The following is an 18,168-nucleotide window of genomic DNA, read 5'->3' as shown; positions in this document are numbered from 1 at the left end:
TTTGTTATTCTTGCATGCAATGTTCCGCGCAGCTCTTGGGTCAAACGTCAAGTGAAAAGGAAAGTAGCAGATCAGAAGCAACTCAAGCCACTGACTGATTTTGGGTTAAATTTTCGTGATAATCCATCGGTACAATTGGTTCCTATTATCATACTGAGGGTGTGCTCCGATTGCCCCATCGCGCCAACAACAGCAGCACCTGATTTGATTGTCATTGCAGCAGTGAAAGGATGAGCCGCAATGGAAGGTAAGATTTGTCGCCTCTGTTTGTGCTTCCATCTTGTGACCCATCGTCCCGGATGTGTATTTGCACTTCGGGCAAGCTTTTGTGGGGTATTTTTTCTATGGAAGCATCAAACACCGTTCCCCCAATGAAAGGTCATCAAGGTGAGCGCGACACTTGAACTGTCTTTTCGTTCTCTCTCTCCCGCTATCCCGGCAGGCGCCGCAGTCGAAGTCGAAGTCCCCGGGGAAGGGGTGGAATGGTTGGAAGTCGGTACGAAATCGGTAAGCTGCAAACACTGCGGCCTGTGCAGTGGTCCCAGCTGAAGCTGGAATCGATCGTCCGTGAACCGTATCGTTCGAAAGCATCGTACCGGCGCTCGGAGCGTGAAATTTCCGAGTGGCGCCGATCGAAGGAGATTACGACGAAGGGTCACGATATCCCGGATCCTATATTTTCCTTCGAGGAGTCGGGCTTCCCGGCGGAGATAATCGATGAGCTGCGGTACGCTGGATTTACCTCCCCGACACCGATCCAGGCGCAGGGTTGGCCGATTGCACTGTCCGGCCGGGATATGGTCGGCATTGCGAAGACGGGGTCGGGCAAAACACTCTCCTACCTGATACCGGCACTGATACACATCGATCAACAGCCGCGCCTACGCCGAGGCGACGGGCCTATTGCGCTAATTCTCGCACCTACGCGAGAGCTGGCGCAGCAAATCAAACAAGTGGCCGACGACTTTGGCCGTGCGCTAAAGTATAAGAACACTTGCCTGTTCGGCGGTGGGAAGAAGCGCAAGCAGCAGGATGATCTGGAGTATGGGGTGGAAATCGTTATCGCCACACCCGGACGGTTGATTGACTTTTTGTCGAGCAATCAGACGAATTTGCGTCGCTGCTCGTACCTGGTGCTGGACGAAGCCGACCGTATGCTGGACATGGGATTTGAACCGCAGATACGCACCATCATCGAGCAGATCCGTCCCGACCGGCAAACGCTGATGTGGTCCGCTACGTGGCCCGACATAGTGGCGCGGCTGGTGAAGGATTACCTGAAGGATTACGCGCAGATCAATGTGGGCTCGTTGAAGCTGGCAGCGAACCATAACATCCTGCAGATCATCGATGTGTGCCAGGAGTATGAGAAGGAATCGAAGCTGAGCATCCTGCTGCGGGAGATAATGGCCGAGAAGGAATGCAAGACGATCATCTTTATCGAGACGAAGAAGCGCGTGGATGATATCACGCGGAAGGTGAAGCGGGATGGTTGGCCCGCGCGCTGTATACATGGAGACAAATCACAAAACGAACGTGATTCAACGCTGAACTGTACGTGTCACAGGTTGCGGAGGGAGAGTGAGAGAGACAATGAAGTGATGGTCTAATTTCGGCCTTTTTTTCCTCTCTTCCAGCATTCCGTTCCGGTAGGACGCCGATCTTGATTGCCACCGATGTGGCAGCACGTGGTCTTGGTGAGTATTTTGCATTGGTGCGCTGTAGCCTCGAGAATATCGGGATTTGATCCTTCGAAGGATGAGTGGAAGAAGGCATTCGTACAGTATCTCGTTTGTACCTTTCTATCGGTTTTAAATATGGCCTAAGTAAGATTGTAACGTCACGCTATGCCCGCTTAAGTGCATGATCTTGGAGAATTGAATTATTTAAATTATACTGTTATTCGTTCCTCGTCAAACCGCACACGCCTAAAGCATTCTACGTTTGCAATTTAAAATGTGCTGCAAAACACAGTTTTATAATTTTCCATTTCGATTTAAACAAGTTTGTGTCTCTCCTTATAAAATCATGCAGTTAACGATTAGGGCAAGTTAAGGTCAATGTGCAACTCATACGCCTGCTATTCATGACCCGCGTCACCCGAAACAAGCGCTAACAAGTAAATCCCGGCCTCCCATTCTATCCTTCCAGAGGCACACACTCACGTCTGCCTTGAAGCGAAACATGGCGGCCGTGTTCCGTAGCCCCCTGGCCGTGTAGCGCACGGGAGCAGAACAGGCGCCGGTTTTGTAATGTAACGGTGGAAGAAGGATAGCGTGTGCCAGCGGTGGCGCTCGTTGCCTTCCGTTGCGATGCGATCGTGCCGTATGTGTGTGTCGCCGCACGCATCCGTGTACGCGCATCAGCACAGCTCCGCATCTCATCTCGTCCGCACAATGCGTTGCGTGTCTCTGGATGTCTGGATTGTAGAGTTCTAGGCATCTCTGTGTGTGCGCGCGTGGCACGTGTGCAAGCAGAGTCAGAGCGAAGTCCAGCGGCTGAGTAGAGGAAGAGCCCCCGAGACCCGGGCGAGACTGACCCGACCAAAATCCGGCAACCGCTCGTGCTGCGTCGTCGTGAGCTCTGGGTGTTTCGGCGGTCGGTTAGCTCGGTCGGTCTTTCCGGGCTTTGACGCTGTTGCTGTTGGCCCTGTCGCTGCTGCTGCTGCTGCTGCTACCGGTGCTGCTTCAGCGGGTACTACATCTTCTGCTGGCCGCTGTGTACACCTGTTCGCGCGCCCATTGGATCCCGTCGCCTGCGGTGGATTGGATAAGGTCACGATGAGCACAGCCGTGTCCCTGGAAGGCGTTTGGCACTGGCAAGCAGCGTGCGGTAGCGGCGACAGGTTCAGGCCAACGGTGCGGCCACTTCTCCACGTCCGGGTATCCCGTCCCGATCGGCAGCCTTCCCGTCGTTTGCCGTCGTTGGATCACCCTTCCCTTCCATTGTGCCCCGGTGCTGACTGGGTGGCGATGGTGGCGGGTAGCGTGGTGACGTTGGCGTTCGCAGTACCCTGCGGCGGTGACGACGACGACGACGAAGACGACGCGCGACGACAGCGAAAATGTGGCATCGTTTTCAGCGGTGGTGTGCAAACCGCCATGCGGACGAACAACACCACCAAGCACCCCGGCCAGACGAAGAGTGAGAGAATGATTTGTAGAGCAACCGGCGTGGTCCATTTGATCAAGGTTGATCGTTAAGTTTTTTAACAAAAAACAAACAAAAAAAAAGAACAGAGAGAAAGGGACACAGATTCCCCTAATACAATCACTTCCGATCACTGTAACTTTATCATTACGTTTTTTCCGTAAGGACATTTATGTTTGTCTCTGTTCGGGCTTGTATTCTAAGAGGATCGTTTTTGTTTTCTTCTTTCTTTTGTTGTCGTTGTTAGTATTCTCGTTAGCTCATACATCTTCACAACTTCCACGCGTCGACTTCCTAAGTTAGTACAGTCCTTGATCGACGTGACAGTTGCCCTTCCTCTTAAGCAAGTTCTTCTTGCTTTTAACGCTCGTCTTGCTCGTCTCGTACGATCGTTTTTTTTTTTTGTGTTACGTTTGTTTTCCACTCGTTACATGCGCGATTAACTCATGCGAGTCCATCTTTCTTCCCTTTTCTTTTCTATTTCCGACCATTCTCGCACCCAAACGGTACAGATGTGGACGATGTGAAGTTTGTGATAAACTTTGATTTTCCCACCACCTCGGAAGATTACATTCATCGTATCGGACGCACGGGACGGTGCAACAATACCGGCACAGCGTACACGTTCTTCACGCCCAACAATGCGTCGAAAGCGCGCGATCTGATCGATGTGCTGAAGGAAGCGAAGCAGGTGATCAATCCAAAGCTGGTCGAACTGGCCAACATGAAGATCAAAGCGAGAGGTAATTGTAGAGCTAAAGATAGGATGGGTTTTCATCCTTCCGAATATGAACTAAGTCTTGTCATCGATCGTTCCAGGCAATCGACACATGACTACGCGCTATCCACGGGAACGACGATCGCGCTCACGTTCCAAATCAAAATCCCGCTCACCGGTACGCAATCGTAGGCCACCGCTGCCGGACAGACGTCGGTCACATACACGCTCTCGTTCCCGGTCGCGATCGCCCGTTCGCCGTTCGCCTGTAGTTCGGCGGGATGTTCGCCCGAGAGCGGCAGGATCACCCGGTCGGCGTAGCATTTCGCGCAGCCCACGGCGCAGTGGAAGCGTTAGTCGTCGTCGATTGGTTCCGGTCACGCGCAAACCATCTCGTTCACCACCGCCTACCCGCAGTCCCGTCCTCAACCGAAGGACAAATGGGCGCGAGCTGAAAAATGGACGTTCGTTGAGCCGAGAACGGGATCGCGATCGGGAGCGTGACCGGGAACGCGACCGGGAACGTGAACGAGACAGAGACCGGGAACGCGACCGGGATCGTACCCGGGAGCAGCGTGATCGGGATCGTCGCCGGCGTACCCGGAGCCGTAGCAGAAGCCGCAACGGCAATGGTAGAGCTTCGTCGTACGATCGGTACTAGCAGCACTAGCAGCAATAATGCTGCTCATCGAACAACAAAATGGTTAAGTGTCGTGCGAGGTACAAAAGCGGCAAAAAGCCAAACCAATCGGCAAGACAATGCATTTTCATCCCTACTATCATCGTTTAAAAAAACCTAAAAAAATGGTGGTTTTTCCCTCCCCTATTAAGCCGACTGACAATCGTCGGATCCTATAAATCGGAATCACAATCAGACGGTACGAAGGTGCGCAGAAGTATTAGAACAAAGAACGTTGAACAATCGGAACAATTCCTAGCGAGCGCGAACGGTGAATCGTGGTGAGTACCGTTTTCTCCCCACCCAAAAAAAAAACGAGGAGTAAAATGTCAAACAAGAACAATCCTCGCCTTTTAAGAACGTTAAGTATAAGTAAACGCAAACGAATAAGAAAAGAGAGAGAGAGAGCGAGAGAGCGAGAGAGGTCAGATGATAAGACAACCCGACCTCGTACGTGTTGGTGCCGCCGTTTTAAAACTAAACCAGAAGCAGAGAACCAATCCTCCGAAATATACTCCCCTCGCTTTAGTGCGGCACCAGTGTGTGCGTGCGTGCGTGCGTGCGTGTGTTAAGGTATGGAAATGCATTTTGTAGTTACGTTAGTTAGTTTTACACCACAAAATCGTTGACAGCTTGATGGGAAAGAGAAAGGTGTAGGAATAGGCGAAAGATTTTAGTTATGCACTAGTGAACTATGTATATGCAGATGTAGTAGATGGTAATGCATAATCTTTACGAATTCAGACGTTATTTTTTTTAAATGAGAAGATGGAGCAAGGCAACATACTTGTGTTGGGATAGCGTAGAGCGGCAGTTTTCCCCATACGCTGAGCTGACTATTCGGCTATGGCTGAACTCAAAGTTACAGATCAAGCCGTCAGTCTCATCGGGCCATTAGGCAGGCGTGCGTTGGATGTCTGTGTGTGTGTGTGTGTGTGTGAACAAAAAGGATATAAAAGATATAATCAGATGTCTGTAACTCTCAGCTTCTCTCTCTCACTCTCTCTCTCCACCCCATTCCTATTCTTAATTATGTATATTATACAAACGGAAGTCAGTGTAAAAACATACTCGATTATTGCTTTCTTTTTCAAACATTGTCTCTGCCTGCCATTAGGAAACAACCCTGAACTCAATTCGGTTAGGATTATTGTTATTAGTGTAGCAAAACATCAGTTACTTACAGTTTTTTTTTCTATTTAGTCTCCATCTAAAACTGGAGACTACTTTCATCACTTAATCAATGCTTAGTTTAGTTTGGTTTACCCACTGCTACGCAACAAAAAAGTACACACAGAAGAAGAAGCGTACAAAAAGAGATTGCATTTTTTCGACGGTGGAGTGTGTTTGTATGTACGATTTTTGTCTAACAAAAGTTTCAATATTGAATAAAAAAAAAAAACAAACTTGTAAACGTAACAGTGCAAACGGGACGGAAGTTTCTCAAGACAATTGCAAAGAACACGGACACGGGGAGCTTTACACTTACTTACTTAACCGGCGCAACAACGATCCAGAGCCTTCGTCTGCTACATCGATTATCCCGGCCTACTCTGTCCGTGTGGACGGCCTAAAAGGATTTTAAGGGCTGGGTCGTTCGGTGTGATGCTCATGACGTGACCAGCCCACCGGATGGTGAAATCATCGTACAGCTTCTATAGCTCGTCGGGGCCAAAAATCCTTCGGCGCATCTCGTTAGAAATCTCAAACACAGCTAATAGGGTTTGGTCAATTTTTGGACAGAGCCGTATCGTCTCAGAGGCGTATGTGAGTGTGCTGAGACATCTGGGAATCTACAGAACGCTTTAGTTTTATGGTTAGATTTATTTCCTAGCGTTACTTAATTTCGCACATTGTGTCACACAATTATTGCTGCTGGCTGTTCGTCGTTAATGCTATTAATGTTGTTTCAATTTACCGCCATTTTTTTGTTTTGTTCTCGCTGAGCCGTTCCTAGCCTAAAAATTTTCTGCTTCGTTTAATTTTACTATCAGCACTTTCTTTCTCTCTGCCGTTAGTGTGCCAGTGAAAGCATTAGCCAATGCGGAAGCAGGCTTCTATCGAACATCCGACATTGCCCTGGCCTGAACCTTTGAAGTTACTACTCGCTACTACTCGCTAGCGTTGTCCTCTTGCCGTCAGTACTTTTCGCTCAATTAAACAGTAATTAGACTAGCATAATCTTATCTTACTGCGGCTAGAGCTGCGCCTGCGCTAGCGCGCCATCTTGCCGACGATCCTTGGACAGGACTGTAGACCATTTTTGTTATCCTGAATTCTGAATTCTCGATCCCACTTCGTTCGGCCACCATTTCGAGAGTCGCAGACTAATGTTCATCTCCGTGTTTGTTGATCCTAATCTACTCATCTGTTTTTTTTTGACTTTCTGTCGCCTAATATTCAAGTAAAAGAATTAGTTCGCTTAATGTAGCACTTAAACATTTGAAACTCTCTCTCTCTCAATGCAGCAATTAGTAGTATCAAGCAGTGCTTATTAGTAACTAATTTGTTCATCGTTTCATCATCTTGCTTTCTTTGTTAGGCAAAAGCGAGCTTGTTTAAAATTACAAAAAGAAAGGGGGTAAAGCCGCATCTAAAATCTTGAAACCGTTCGGACCTACTCCCACTTGCTTCTCGGCTACAGTTTCTACCCAATTTCGAGATGATTCGTTTCGTTTTTGTCCTTCTCGCTGAATCAAATATTTACAACTTGTACGCAGATTCCCCCATAAAACAAGTCCCCCGGGACATCACCTAAAAGCTTTTCCGCTTGATATCTCGCGTGACCAAGTGCAGCGGGACAGGCCACGGTCGACGATGGCCAAAGTGGAAGTAAATGGCAGAGTGAGGAAATGCGCGGCCCCACTTCCACTTCAGTCCGCCGAGCACGGCCCGAGTCCCCGGTTGCAGTATGGTGTTCCGGTTTGTTTATTTTGTTTGTGCGTTTGTGCGTGAGAGATCCTGCTCAGCGCGTGAGAGAAATCGTGAACTTTCAATGGCGAACGATCCCCAGAACGATCGAGCAGAGTACGAATAGGGCGGACGGCCAACCCTTCCGCCGGGACCCACTGTTGCCGGCCATGAAGGAGTCCTCCTCCTGTCGGGTGATCACCTCCCGGAACACGATCGTTTCCTCGACCTTGGCGCTGTCGTTGTCGAGCGGTGGTACGGTGGATTCCACCGGTTGCTCTACATCCGCCGTCCGCGCTGGCACATTGTGGATGCTTTCGAAAACATTCCCGGCCCGGCTGTTACGGGCGAGCTTCTGGTTGGTGAGCTTCAGCTGACGGATTTTCTGATCAATCTCCGACACGGTGTCTGAAACGGGAGGGGATGAAAAATCGGAGGTAAGTAATGGCTAATGAGTGAAGCTTCATAAAGAATACTCACTTTGATCTGCATTCTCGTCGTAGTTCACCTTGATGAAGGTGGTCATGGTGACTTCGTACACCTTGTTCGGGTCGGCCGGTGTCGCGCTGATCTCGCGCCTGCGACGCCCGAAAGCGGTCTGTCCGTTGCTGCAGATCACACCCTTGCACCGATCGACGCACACGTTAACCGTGCCGCGGAACTGTACGTACGTCGATTCGGGAAACTTGAAGGCCCGGAACTTTGCCTCCAGCAGATCACCGTCGACGGTGTTGAAGTTTTCGAACAGATAAGGATCGACCGAACAGCTGCAAAAGGGGAAAGACGACACGGTATGTAAGCTTTTGTTTTTGCATGTAGTTATGATGGTTGGCTTGGATCGTTTCAAAAGGTGAGGGTCACCGGCACAACTTACCCGTTGAAAATGATCGTTTCCTCCTGGTATTTGGTGTCGGTGACGAGCATATAGTTTACGCCCAGCCCGTAAATCGGTGCGGAACGGTTGTCGAGGAAAATTTCCATCTGCAGATGGGCCCCGGGGCTCACGTTAAGGTCGCCCGACACCAGCTTGTCTCCCTGGCGGATGGCAATGCCGAGGGACGGTTCCGGGGCATTTTCCGTGATGGAGGTCGTTATTTCGAGATCCCTGTGGGAGAGAAAGAAATCAGATGGTTAGTGCTGGTTGTTTACGAGAATTTAAGTGATGTGGCCTGGATTTTTTCCAGTACTTTTGGGAGTTATCCCACGATTTTTTGTTTGGAGTACTATGGAATATTTTTTAGTAAATTTTTGAAATATTTTTATAAGACAATGAATATTGTTTGAGTACACATTTAGGTAGATAAACGACCATAAAAACAGGGCCTTTTTGTTGAACAATTACCTGACACTAAAAGGGTATCTTAAGCTATCGAGGGATTATTTTTAGGAAATAAGAGTTTTCAGATACCAAAGCTATTATTAAGATATATGATTATTTTACTAATTTGAAAGAAAATATAGAAGAACATAGATCTCCTGTAGAAGATGGATTGGATGGATGGAGAACTAAATGGATTGTATTTTTATAAACTAAACGCTGAAGTTGAAGTCATCAAAGTTAAACAATCTACAAGGATTCAGAAGAATTTACGGTGGATAACTGAAGCCTTGGGGTGGCCCATTGGTAGAGGCGAAAAGTCTTCAGGCGGCAGGTTCAAATACCATCCGGACCCGTCCCCCCGTAATAAGGAGTGACTATCCAACTACGTAGTATCATTAAGTCTAGTAAGCTAGAAATGGCAGGCATGGCCTAAGAGGTCGTTAGTGCAAGAAGAGAGAGATAGAGAGAGAGAGAGAGAGCTCTGAGGCCTTAACAAACTCTGTCCTCTTTCTTAGGACTTGCTAATTGATATCTTGAAACGGTCCGGTGGCCGAGGCGACAGCGGCGCCGGTCTTCACACGGCAGGGCTGGGGTTCAAATCCCATCCAGACCGCCTGCCCGTACGTAAGGTTGGCTTCTTTTCTACGGGTAAAATGAAGTCACAGAAATCCAGAAATGGCAGGCTGAGACCTCTCGAGGTTGTAGTGCCAAGGAAGAAGAAGAATAAGAATTAATATCTTACAAAAGCCGATACTTTTGTTCAAAAAACTTCGTCTACAGTTTATTATTCATGCAGGGGCTTGGATAAATTTAGGGAAAGAAAACTGCAAAGACTCTCAGTACAGACGAAACTCATCCTACCATAAAACTCGTATTGCAAATTAAACAAATTCTTTCATATTGTACAAGATACCTAAAATATCTAATCATCAAGAGTAGAGCATTATTCAACTTACTCCGGTTCCTGGAAGCCTGCTGGCAGCACATCCCGCTTTACGATGCCATGCGTCACATTGTAGCTAGGCCCGGTGGTGATGCATTTCACGCTCACAATCTCCTTTCCACTCTCCGGACCTGCTTCCACGATGATCCGATGGTAAAACACTTTCTTTCCCTGTAACATCAAAACAATCGTAAGTGGCAGATCGTAGATGTCCACTCGATATCTGGTGGTGGTGGTGGTGGTGGTTCCTTACCGTAATTTGATTGATCACACGCGTAACACCACAATCGTAGATGTTGGTAAGGGACAGCTCAAACACGGCCTGGTTTTCCCGTATCGTTGGCTTACATTTCGGATCCGGATATCCCTTCATACCGTCGAGATAGACGGACTCGTCGGAGAAGTTGTTCGACGGTAGGGCCACATCCACGTGCATCGTTTCATCGGCACACGTTACCTTGTGGGTGGCTGACGAGAGGAAGAAGGAGAAAAAAGGAAAACAGTTGCATTAAAACAGGTTCATAATTAAAGGAAGATTCTAAAGTGAGTGTCAAGTGTGAACGTTTTTAAAAAACACACAGGTGCAATAACTGTGGAAGCTGAGGTAATATTTTGTTCCCATGAGGTTCCCCGGCGCACTGCACCGCAGCTGATGCTAGTCAACAAAACATGATGATGCGATGGCTTCCTCATCACATGCACATCATCATTTTATCAACCAGTCAACCAATCAATCTAAACAGCTACTGCTGATATCGATCGTCCCGGGGGCCAATTACTGGGGACATCCGTGCAGCTTCCAAACGCGAATGTCACGATTCTTCTGCGCGCTACCAAACCGGTTACAAAACGTTGCAGTACAATAATTGCTCGCCCGTGTTCTTGCCTCGTGTCGGTGGTGGTTTGTCCCTCTTTTTATTCAAAGAAATGTAGATTACTGTAGGTAGAGGAATGTTGATGTCTTAAGAACCGATATGAGGTGGACAACATGCTAGTATTATTACGACTTCAAGTGAAAATTAGTTTGAACCCTACTGAAACAGTTACGGTAACATTCGGTAGCAATGTTATTTGAACTTCCACTTATCGTACTACCGTCAGAAAGCATTGTCTGATTCAGAACCGGCAGAAGCATGGCTTCGTTAATTTATTCTTCGTCCGTTTTGTTACTTATCGAGTTGTCACGATGTCATCCGTTATAAGCTTCAATTGCATGGCAATGCACTACACGGGGCGCTGATTGGTAAGCTTTCAAACGCACTACACCAACAATCAGTGAAGATTTGTAATTATGACGTCCGTTTGATGTTTTTTTCCTTCCGTCAACCAGCGTCATCCTTCTTCACGCTAAGCGCACCATGTTTATCTTCGACGAGCTTCAGGTGCTAATAGGAACGCTCATCTAGAGGCGCCTATTATCGTGTATCGACCAGATTGTGGGTCACTTTGCGCTTGTTTATGGATGCGATTGTACGATATTTCGATTCGATGAGCACGTATTTAGCCCTTGCCCAAGTGGGTGTGAATCGCACGTGAACCGCTGTTAACAGACGTATCTGTCCGGTTGGGTTAAGATTTATGCTCGATTGTGGCGCTGGAAATCCGAACCGAAAGCCGGAGCAATACGGTTCCAAAAATGGTTCCCCGGCTGTCACGCTGTGTGAGATGCTGTGATCTAGATTTATTGTTTGAATGCGGCTGTTGGGAATTGGGCGGGAAAAAAGGCTTTGATGCATACTTTGTATCAAACATATTTTCAATCTTCGGTGTAGGAGTTGTGGAAATCGATATGCAACAGACACGCAGAACCCCAGCACGGTAGATCTAAGATAGACCGACATGAGAGCAAAGCTATGCCCGAACAACTGGGCTGTACGGCTTCTAGCAGCGAAACGAGGCAAAAAAGATTGATGACTTTGCGTAGTTCCATAGTGAAAAGAGCTAACCTATTTTAAAATACTTTCTCGAAAAAAAAATTAAAATTAATTACTCAAAAGCTATTTATAATCTGCTACAAAAAGGAGCTCTGTTCGTCCGATTCGTAAATTATTTTGCATCACATCGTCTAAATGACGCATGCGGGCTATTTTAGGAAAGTTGCTTATCACCCGATCGGTCAACATGCGTTCGACTCGCCTGAATTTCCTTTCACAACCGGTCCAACATTCATTCCAACATTGCTCAGGGACACACACACACCAAACAGAATCAATCGATCATGGTTTGCGAATGAGGGCGATCTTGATGTTCTGAAGCCCGGCCCCGGTTGGTGTTACGCGATCGTCACCGAAACCATTTTGTAGCTCCAGCGAGAGACGATTGAATCAGACATTTTCGGATGATCATTTGCGGCTGGAAGATCTAGACAATCGTTAATCTTGCGGACGAGTTATGTTATCTTTGGACCGACCAATAATGTGCCCCATAAAGCAGTACGAGCTATTAAATGGTGCCTTCTGTTGCAACCTGTGACTGCTGCATTCCTGTCCCCAGATCGGTTCTCCAAAAATGGAGCGAGTTCCATCGTGTTTTTTCTTGCTTTTTGCTCTTCTAAATCTGCTGGACAACAATTACATGCCCCAGATGGGGGAAAATTGATCCAACCTGCTGCTGTAAACCGGTAATCTCCGGTACGCTTCAATCAATTGCTGTCCCAGAAAGCAACGGTGCGCTATGTGCGCCACCGATTCCCGACTGGAAATGAGGGCTCCAATGATTAGGCGCGAAACGACTGCTGCATCACAAACACTTACGCAACGACGCCCGCACTCGCGAGCTAAATGTGCCTTTTCTCTTAATTTTATTTTCTAGTCCACTGTTTCGTACGATCGATCTCGCCGATAATTGCTCCCGAAAAAAAGGTAGAATAAAATTAGATCAATTTGTTCGGGGCGGCTTCGCTTTTACCGATCGACGGCTTTGGCTTTCGAGATGCAGTTGCTTTCGGCGCATGGTTGTTGTTGTTGTCCATGCAGTGAAAGTAGAACAAAAAACAGAGCAGAGTCCGATAATGCGGTACGTAACGCCTTCACTGGGAGGAAGTGTTAGATGTTGTTGGATCTATCACAAACCCATTTCGATCGGGGCGATCGGACACGCCACAAGCTTTCGGGAGTGTAATCGTTCATTAATCGTATAAAACATACTAAAAATGGGGAGCTTTTTCTTCACGCACACTAAAGTGCAACAGCCAACATTGTCGGGGGGTGGGTTTTTTGTTGTTGTTTGGCCCATCATGTACCTGATACGCATATCGCATGAATCTAGATTTAGTCCAGGCAATTGAGCATCACAAACAAACAAAACAGAAAAAAGGGAATCAAACGCCTCAACCGCGCACTAACGAAAAACTAGGAAATTAGGTTAGAAATACGTGTGTGAGCGTCGGTGGCCGTCTCGCACCGTCTCTCGATAACTACCCCAACAAAGTGAACAAAAAAAGGGAAAGGGAAATGCGGCAATTAGATCAAACTAATTTTCCAACCAATCTATGCAGATCTCGATCCTTTGCGCATTCATCTCGTTTTCATTCTTCGATTTTCCACGAACTTGGTTTCTCGGGGCTTCCAGGTACCGGCGGTGGGCTAATGCACAGGTACGGTTCGGTCGGTTATCCAGCAGGCTCCAATTTGGATACACCACCAATCATGGTCATCGTAAGAAAGGGCGGGCGTTTGGGGGAGAGGGCCGCCCGAGATCAAAACATTTCTACCGGCGTCGGCTTACCGGGCTCGACGAACTTGCATCCCCGATAGACGCGATGAATTAATGATGTGCTATCGGTGTGGAATTTAATAATGCGAGCAAGCTTGGGTTGCTTTTGAAGCGATCGCACATGAAAGAATTCTTTGTGTTTCGTTTAGGAAGCCGAACGTTTCATTTCGGAACTCAATATCAAATTTTTAAGAGTGTTTTGAAGACGAATTTTCTACTTTTTTATTTTCTTAACACTATTACAGTGTTTCGAGGTTTTAGGCTATGAGGAGATAGCTTTCTGTAAGGATGGGACATCGAAGAACTGATTTGGGATGGTTTCCAACTCATATACAAGCTCTAGCCTTCACCATAGTTTGTCACTTTTTAGTTTATTTGGCAGTTTCATGATCTAAATTTGATAAACTCAATAATTTTCTTATGTATTGCGAACTTTTCTCAACTTGTTTTTGCCACCTTCTTAGTTTTTTGTCTAAACTTAGACTTGGATTAATTTTTCCTAAATGATCTCTTTTGCGGTGAGAGATAGTTTGGATCTTCGTTACCATATCACAGTTATTTAAAGTAGCCCTATGAGGCGGTCCGGTGGCCGAGGCGACAGCGGCGCCGGTCTTCACACGGCAGGGCCGGGGTTCAAATCCCATCCAGACCGCCTCCCCGTACGAAAGGCTGACTACTTTTCTACGGGTAAAATTAAGTCACAGAAAGCCAGAAATGGCAGGCCGAGACCTCTCGAGGTTGTAGTGCCACAGAAGAAGAAGAAGAGCGGCTCCAGTGTAGGGTAGGGTAGAGTAGCGGTTGTAGTGCCAAGAAAGAAGAAGAAGAGGGGCTCTAACAGTTTTCAATTAGTAAAATTACTATGTCCTAGTGATCGTACTGGTTTTTTTAGAATACAAGCAAAATAGGACAACGATATTTATAGCCCCTGTGGCCAATCCAGTGTTTGTTCGTATTATGCGTTGCATCGCTAAGCTTAGACGTTGAAGATCGATAGGCACATCATGACGATCGGTTATAACTGCTTCGGATTTTCCAACATCTTTACACTTCCACAGAAAGAATCAAAAATCTTATACGAGATAGGTTCTGGTTGGTTATTTTATAAAAATTATGAGAAATTAAACATCATTAGTCTCTTGAGACGGATTCCGACAACCCAACAGTGTTATGTGGCTGTTAAAAAGCAGCTGCAGCAATTTACCTCCTGCTGGCTTTATCGCTGTAAATCTTGGCTCCAGGTGTGAGATCATCCGTCTAAACGGTGAAAAATATTGTGGAGCAAAGCTTGTCGTCTGTGTCTAAGACGATACCGCCGCAAGAGAAAGGTCATACAGAATGATCGTTTTCTGAAGGTGGGCGCGTCGTCGATCAATCGACCAAAGCAGCGATCAAAGTAATCAAACCTTCATCAGAGCACCTCATACAATCATTCGGTAGCCAAAGTGGAATTCAGCAAAGGTTCTTTAATGCATAGAAAGATGTGGATTAATGCAAATATTAAGTGCATAAATAAATAAGTAAAAATAAATCCAAAAATGCATTATCTTCAAATAATCTTCACCTTCAACCATCTCATGAACACATCCCTCCAAAAAAACCAAAAAAAAAAAAATCGGTCAACCATCCCTGGTGCTATCTAATCTTGTTTTTTCTTCCCTTCTGCCAAATGCACAGCTTGCGGTACACTTGGGCCGCTTCATGGGAAAGTGAACTTTGGGCTGCGGGATTCGTTAATAAACCCTTCCCGGTGTTTCCGTAAAACACTTTCAAACAAATACAATAGTTAACTTCCCGTTGCGATTCATAATCAGAATCCACCCGCATACAGGGGTTCGACTGGGCAGCCGGCCCGGCTCTAGCTCTATAGCTTTCTTCTCTTACTCGCCTGTATGTGCCGGTCTCATCCACACCCGGTAAGGGAGGAAAGATCTCGTTAATCAAATCGCCGAACGGATGAACCTGGCCTGGCTAACCCTGACTAATGAGTTTTCCTTCTTACACGTTCGCACTGTTTGGGCTTTGTGTTGGAGGCGAAGGTGTTTCCTTCACCAGTCCACGGTGGTGGTGATACCGAACACATGTCGGTTGAGATCAATTCAAAGCGAGGGTTCGATCACGAGCTGGTCAGCTAGCCCGGCTCGGAATGTAATGTGCAGTTTCCGACCTTCGCGTGCCACTTTAAGCCGGGCTAGGCGAAAAAGGGCAAATTCTTTCGTATGGGGCTTTGTTTTAGTATTTTACGCTTCCCGCTGTCTTGCTGTTGCTGCAACCAGGGTGGCACTAAATGGCCCACCTCTTTGGTGGGCGCGAGTCCCCAATTACGATCGATTATGTTTGAGGTCAGAGTCAGCACGTACCGGCGCCCTCGTCGTTCGGGCTTGTCATTCAGGTAGTTTCAACAGTCGGAAGTGAAATTTGGGATGCATTGGGACAACAGGTCCGGATGTAATCGTTTCCTACCACCATTCGCTGGCGATTAACGCTAACTGCATTAGGCAGCACACAAGTCAGCGAATGAGCATCACATTAAGATGCTTAACATAGGGCAGGTGACTCTTCCTCCTGATTGGCGTAAGCCATCTCTCTAGGTAATTTGGAGACGATTTACAAAGCATTTTTTTTGTTAGCCAGGTCGATGGTTGCTGATCGGTTGGATGGCCTATATAGCTAGTGGGCCGAGAGACCGTGAAAAATGAAAACAGAAAAGCGAAACTGGGATAAGGTGATTAGTACCAGCTAACCCACCGAAACCTTTGGATGGCCAATCCCGATTGTTGCTACTTTCTTTTGCCGAAGCACAACAGTGGATGCGTGTTTTTGGGGGGAAGCGCACATTATCGAATAACCGTGATCGATGGTTTTTGTTGGTGGATTTGTTTTTTTTTTTTACTTTTTAAGCATTAAATATCAAAAGTAATATATTGTGAACATATTTCACAATTATTTAGGTTTCTATTTGAGCAGTTTAGCAAAGTTTATTTGTGCAGAGTATTAGTTTAGCATTTGGGGTTCGTCGCTTGCTGTTGAAGTCTTTTGATGCATTTTTCATTATAGTGGTTTTTTTTGAAGAAATCAAATTGGTGTTTTCATTTAAAAAAAAACATATACCTATTCGAATATATTATGAACATATTTTAAGTTTTAAACTAAAATAATTCACGGTACAAGATTAAAAAAAACATAAAAAATTAAAAGAATTTTGGGTTCGTCGCTTGCTGTTGAAGTCTTTTGATGCATTTCTCATGCAAGTTCAGAACTTGCTTTTAAAACTTGTAACAAATTTTAAAATTATAAGATTTTTTAAAAAGAGTTCACTCAAAAGCACGATTGACTACAATTTTCAACAGGAAGGTGTTCGTGTGAGCGTGCCTGATCGATCGATCTTTCGACAGAGCGTCCAATTTCACCTCTTCAGCGCTACCTTCTGGGTCATCCGTCAGGGTCGATGCAATAGGGAGAACGAGGGGGTTATAAGGTGGGAGAACCGATTAGACGATCAAGGGGAGGGGTGATGGGAGGGTAGGGGGTGGCAAAAAAGGTCATACACTAGCAAACGAGCGTGCGCCACTGACCCCGACCCGATCATTTCTTCCCGTTAGGGCGCAGCACTATATTGGCGATGGAATCCGCGTGTGTGTGAGAGAGCAAAAACGAAAACGATGCTGGCGAACTCATTTAGATGCTAATGCTGATTTTGTTTTTCACCTACAAGCTATCCGAAGCATGGAGCTTTACACTTGATAGGCATTCCTTTTTTTCCATTACGATCCATGAAACATATTGTACTCAATAATAAGTGTATGCTACCAAACGAGATACAATTGCAACAGCGGAGAAAAAAGAATACATTTTCTTCGGTGTGCAATTCCGATTTTTTGGATACGATTTTTGCATCGGCTTCGGTTCTTTTTTATTCCCATGATTATGCAAAATTAACCCCTCGACCCCGTCCGGCAACCGATAGGCGCTCTTTGGCGGAGGGGAATTAATGATCGTGCCGGCGAAGGTGTGCCACGGCATCGACACACCATTAACGACACCGGTCATTACACGGTACGCAACGTTTCATGACTAGTAATGAGCGATTGCGATGCATCGCATCTTACCAGCAACGATGATACAGATCCTTGATCTGCTGCTCGACAAGATCGACTGATCGACAAGAAACGTGTCGACCTTGCAGCCCTCGGGGCGGACGAGTGATGCGTTGCAGGGTGCAAAATTTATCAATTACACCGCTTTAAACCAGCTGATAAGATGAGTGGTGCCGTTCGGTTAACACATCCTCGTGGCGCTCGATGCTCCACGGTGGCGCAAAACGATGCTAATTTATGCGATGCGTAAAGCACCTGGCTTATGGCAAGGCGCCTTCAGTGGACCAAACCAGCGCAAAACATTCATTAACCAGCGATACTGCTTTGCCCACAGTACGATCTCGCTTCTCGTTCGCTGGCGATCAACGATTCAACGAAGCAGGCAAATGAAGTGATTTTAATCGGGTGGAAGCAGCTTTTGCTTAATGCTCGTGATTAGAATATTAATTGCAGATAATTTAATGAGCATTCTTTTCATGCCCGTTCTGTGGCTTTGTTTGAGATGATAATCTATTGTTTGCCTTTTTTAAATGGGTGTCTGCAAAGGCAAATGGATGGATGTTAAGTGGGATCGATCGGGTTGGAACTGGTTCGATCGGACTCGCTCTTGCTCGGTTCAAAGGTGGCTGAATATTTTCA

General features: G+C 46.6%; 2 protein-coding genes across 5 annotated transcripts in view; one reads left to right on the top strand and one right to left on the bottom strand.

Moving 5' to 3' along the window:
* Positions 1–26: 26 nt before the first annotated feature.
* On the top strand, positions 27–5,642 carry LOC118509389 (ATP-dependent RNA helicase DBP2-like). Of its 2 annotated transcripts, XR_004905873.1 has the most exons (6): positions 27–247; positions 443–1,554; positions 1,638–1,697; positions 3,663–3,893; positions 3,970–4,828; positions 4,906–5,642. XR_004905873.1 is itself a non-coding variant. In XM_036049934.1 (5 exons), exons 1-5 carry the CDS (start codon positions 231–233, stop codon positions 4,527–4,529), a joined length of 1,980 nt encoding a protein of 659 aa, XP_035905827.1. In that variant the 5' UTR covers positions 27–230; the 3' UTR covers positions 4,530–4,862. The 2 variants fall into 2 exon arrangements, 1 of the variants encoding a protein (XP_035905827.1); XM_036049934.1 differs by lacking the exon at positions 4,906–5,642 and having other exon boundaries at positions 3,970–4,862.
* A 103-nt stretch (positions 5,643–5,745) lies between these two features.
* Positions 5,746–18,168, bottom strand: part of LOC118509390 — a 54,193-nt gene continuing 41,770 nt past the window's right edge. For 2 of the 3 annotated variants that reach the window (XM_036049936.1, XM_036049937.1), the window contains exons 3-7: positions 9,975–10,189; positions 9,735–9,892; positions 8,332–8,562; positions 7,938–8,224; positions 6,352–7,865 (exon numbers count right to left, since the gene is read on the bottom strand). In XM_036049936.1, coding sequence (XP_035905829.1) covers positions 7,540–7,865; positions 7,938–8,224; positions 8,332–8,562; positions 9,735–9,892; positions 9,975–10,189 — 1,217 coding nt within the window. In that variant the 3' untranslated portion in view covers positions 6,352–7,539. Of the gene's footprint in view, positions 7,866–7,937; positions 8,225–8,331; positions 8,563–9,734; positions 9,893–9,974; positions 10,190–18,168 lie in introns of all 3 variants that reach the window. The other variant, XM_036049935.1, reaches the window with a different exon arrangement.

Source organism: Anopheles stephensi, chromosome 3 (genome assembly GCF_013141755.1).
Source record: "Anopheles stephensi strain Indian chromosome 3, UCI_ANSTEP_V1.0, whole genome shotgun sequence".
In the NCBI taxonomy this organism is placed as follows: Eukaryota; Metazoa; Arthropoda; class Insecta; order Diptera; family Culicidae; genus Anopheles; species Anopheles stephensi.
This window is presented reverse-complemented; position numbering and strand designations above follow the sequence as displayed.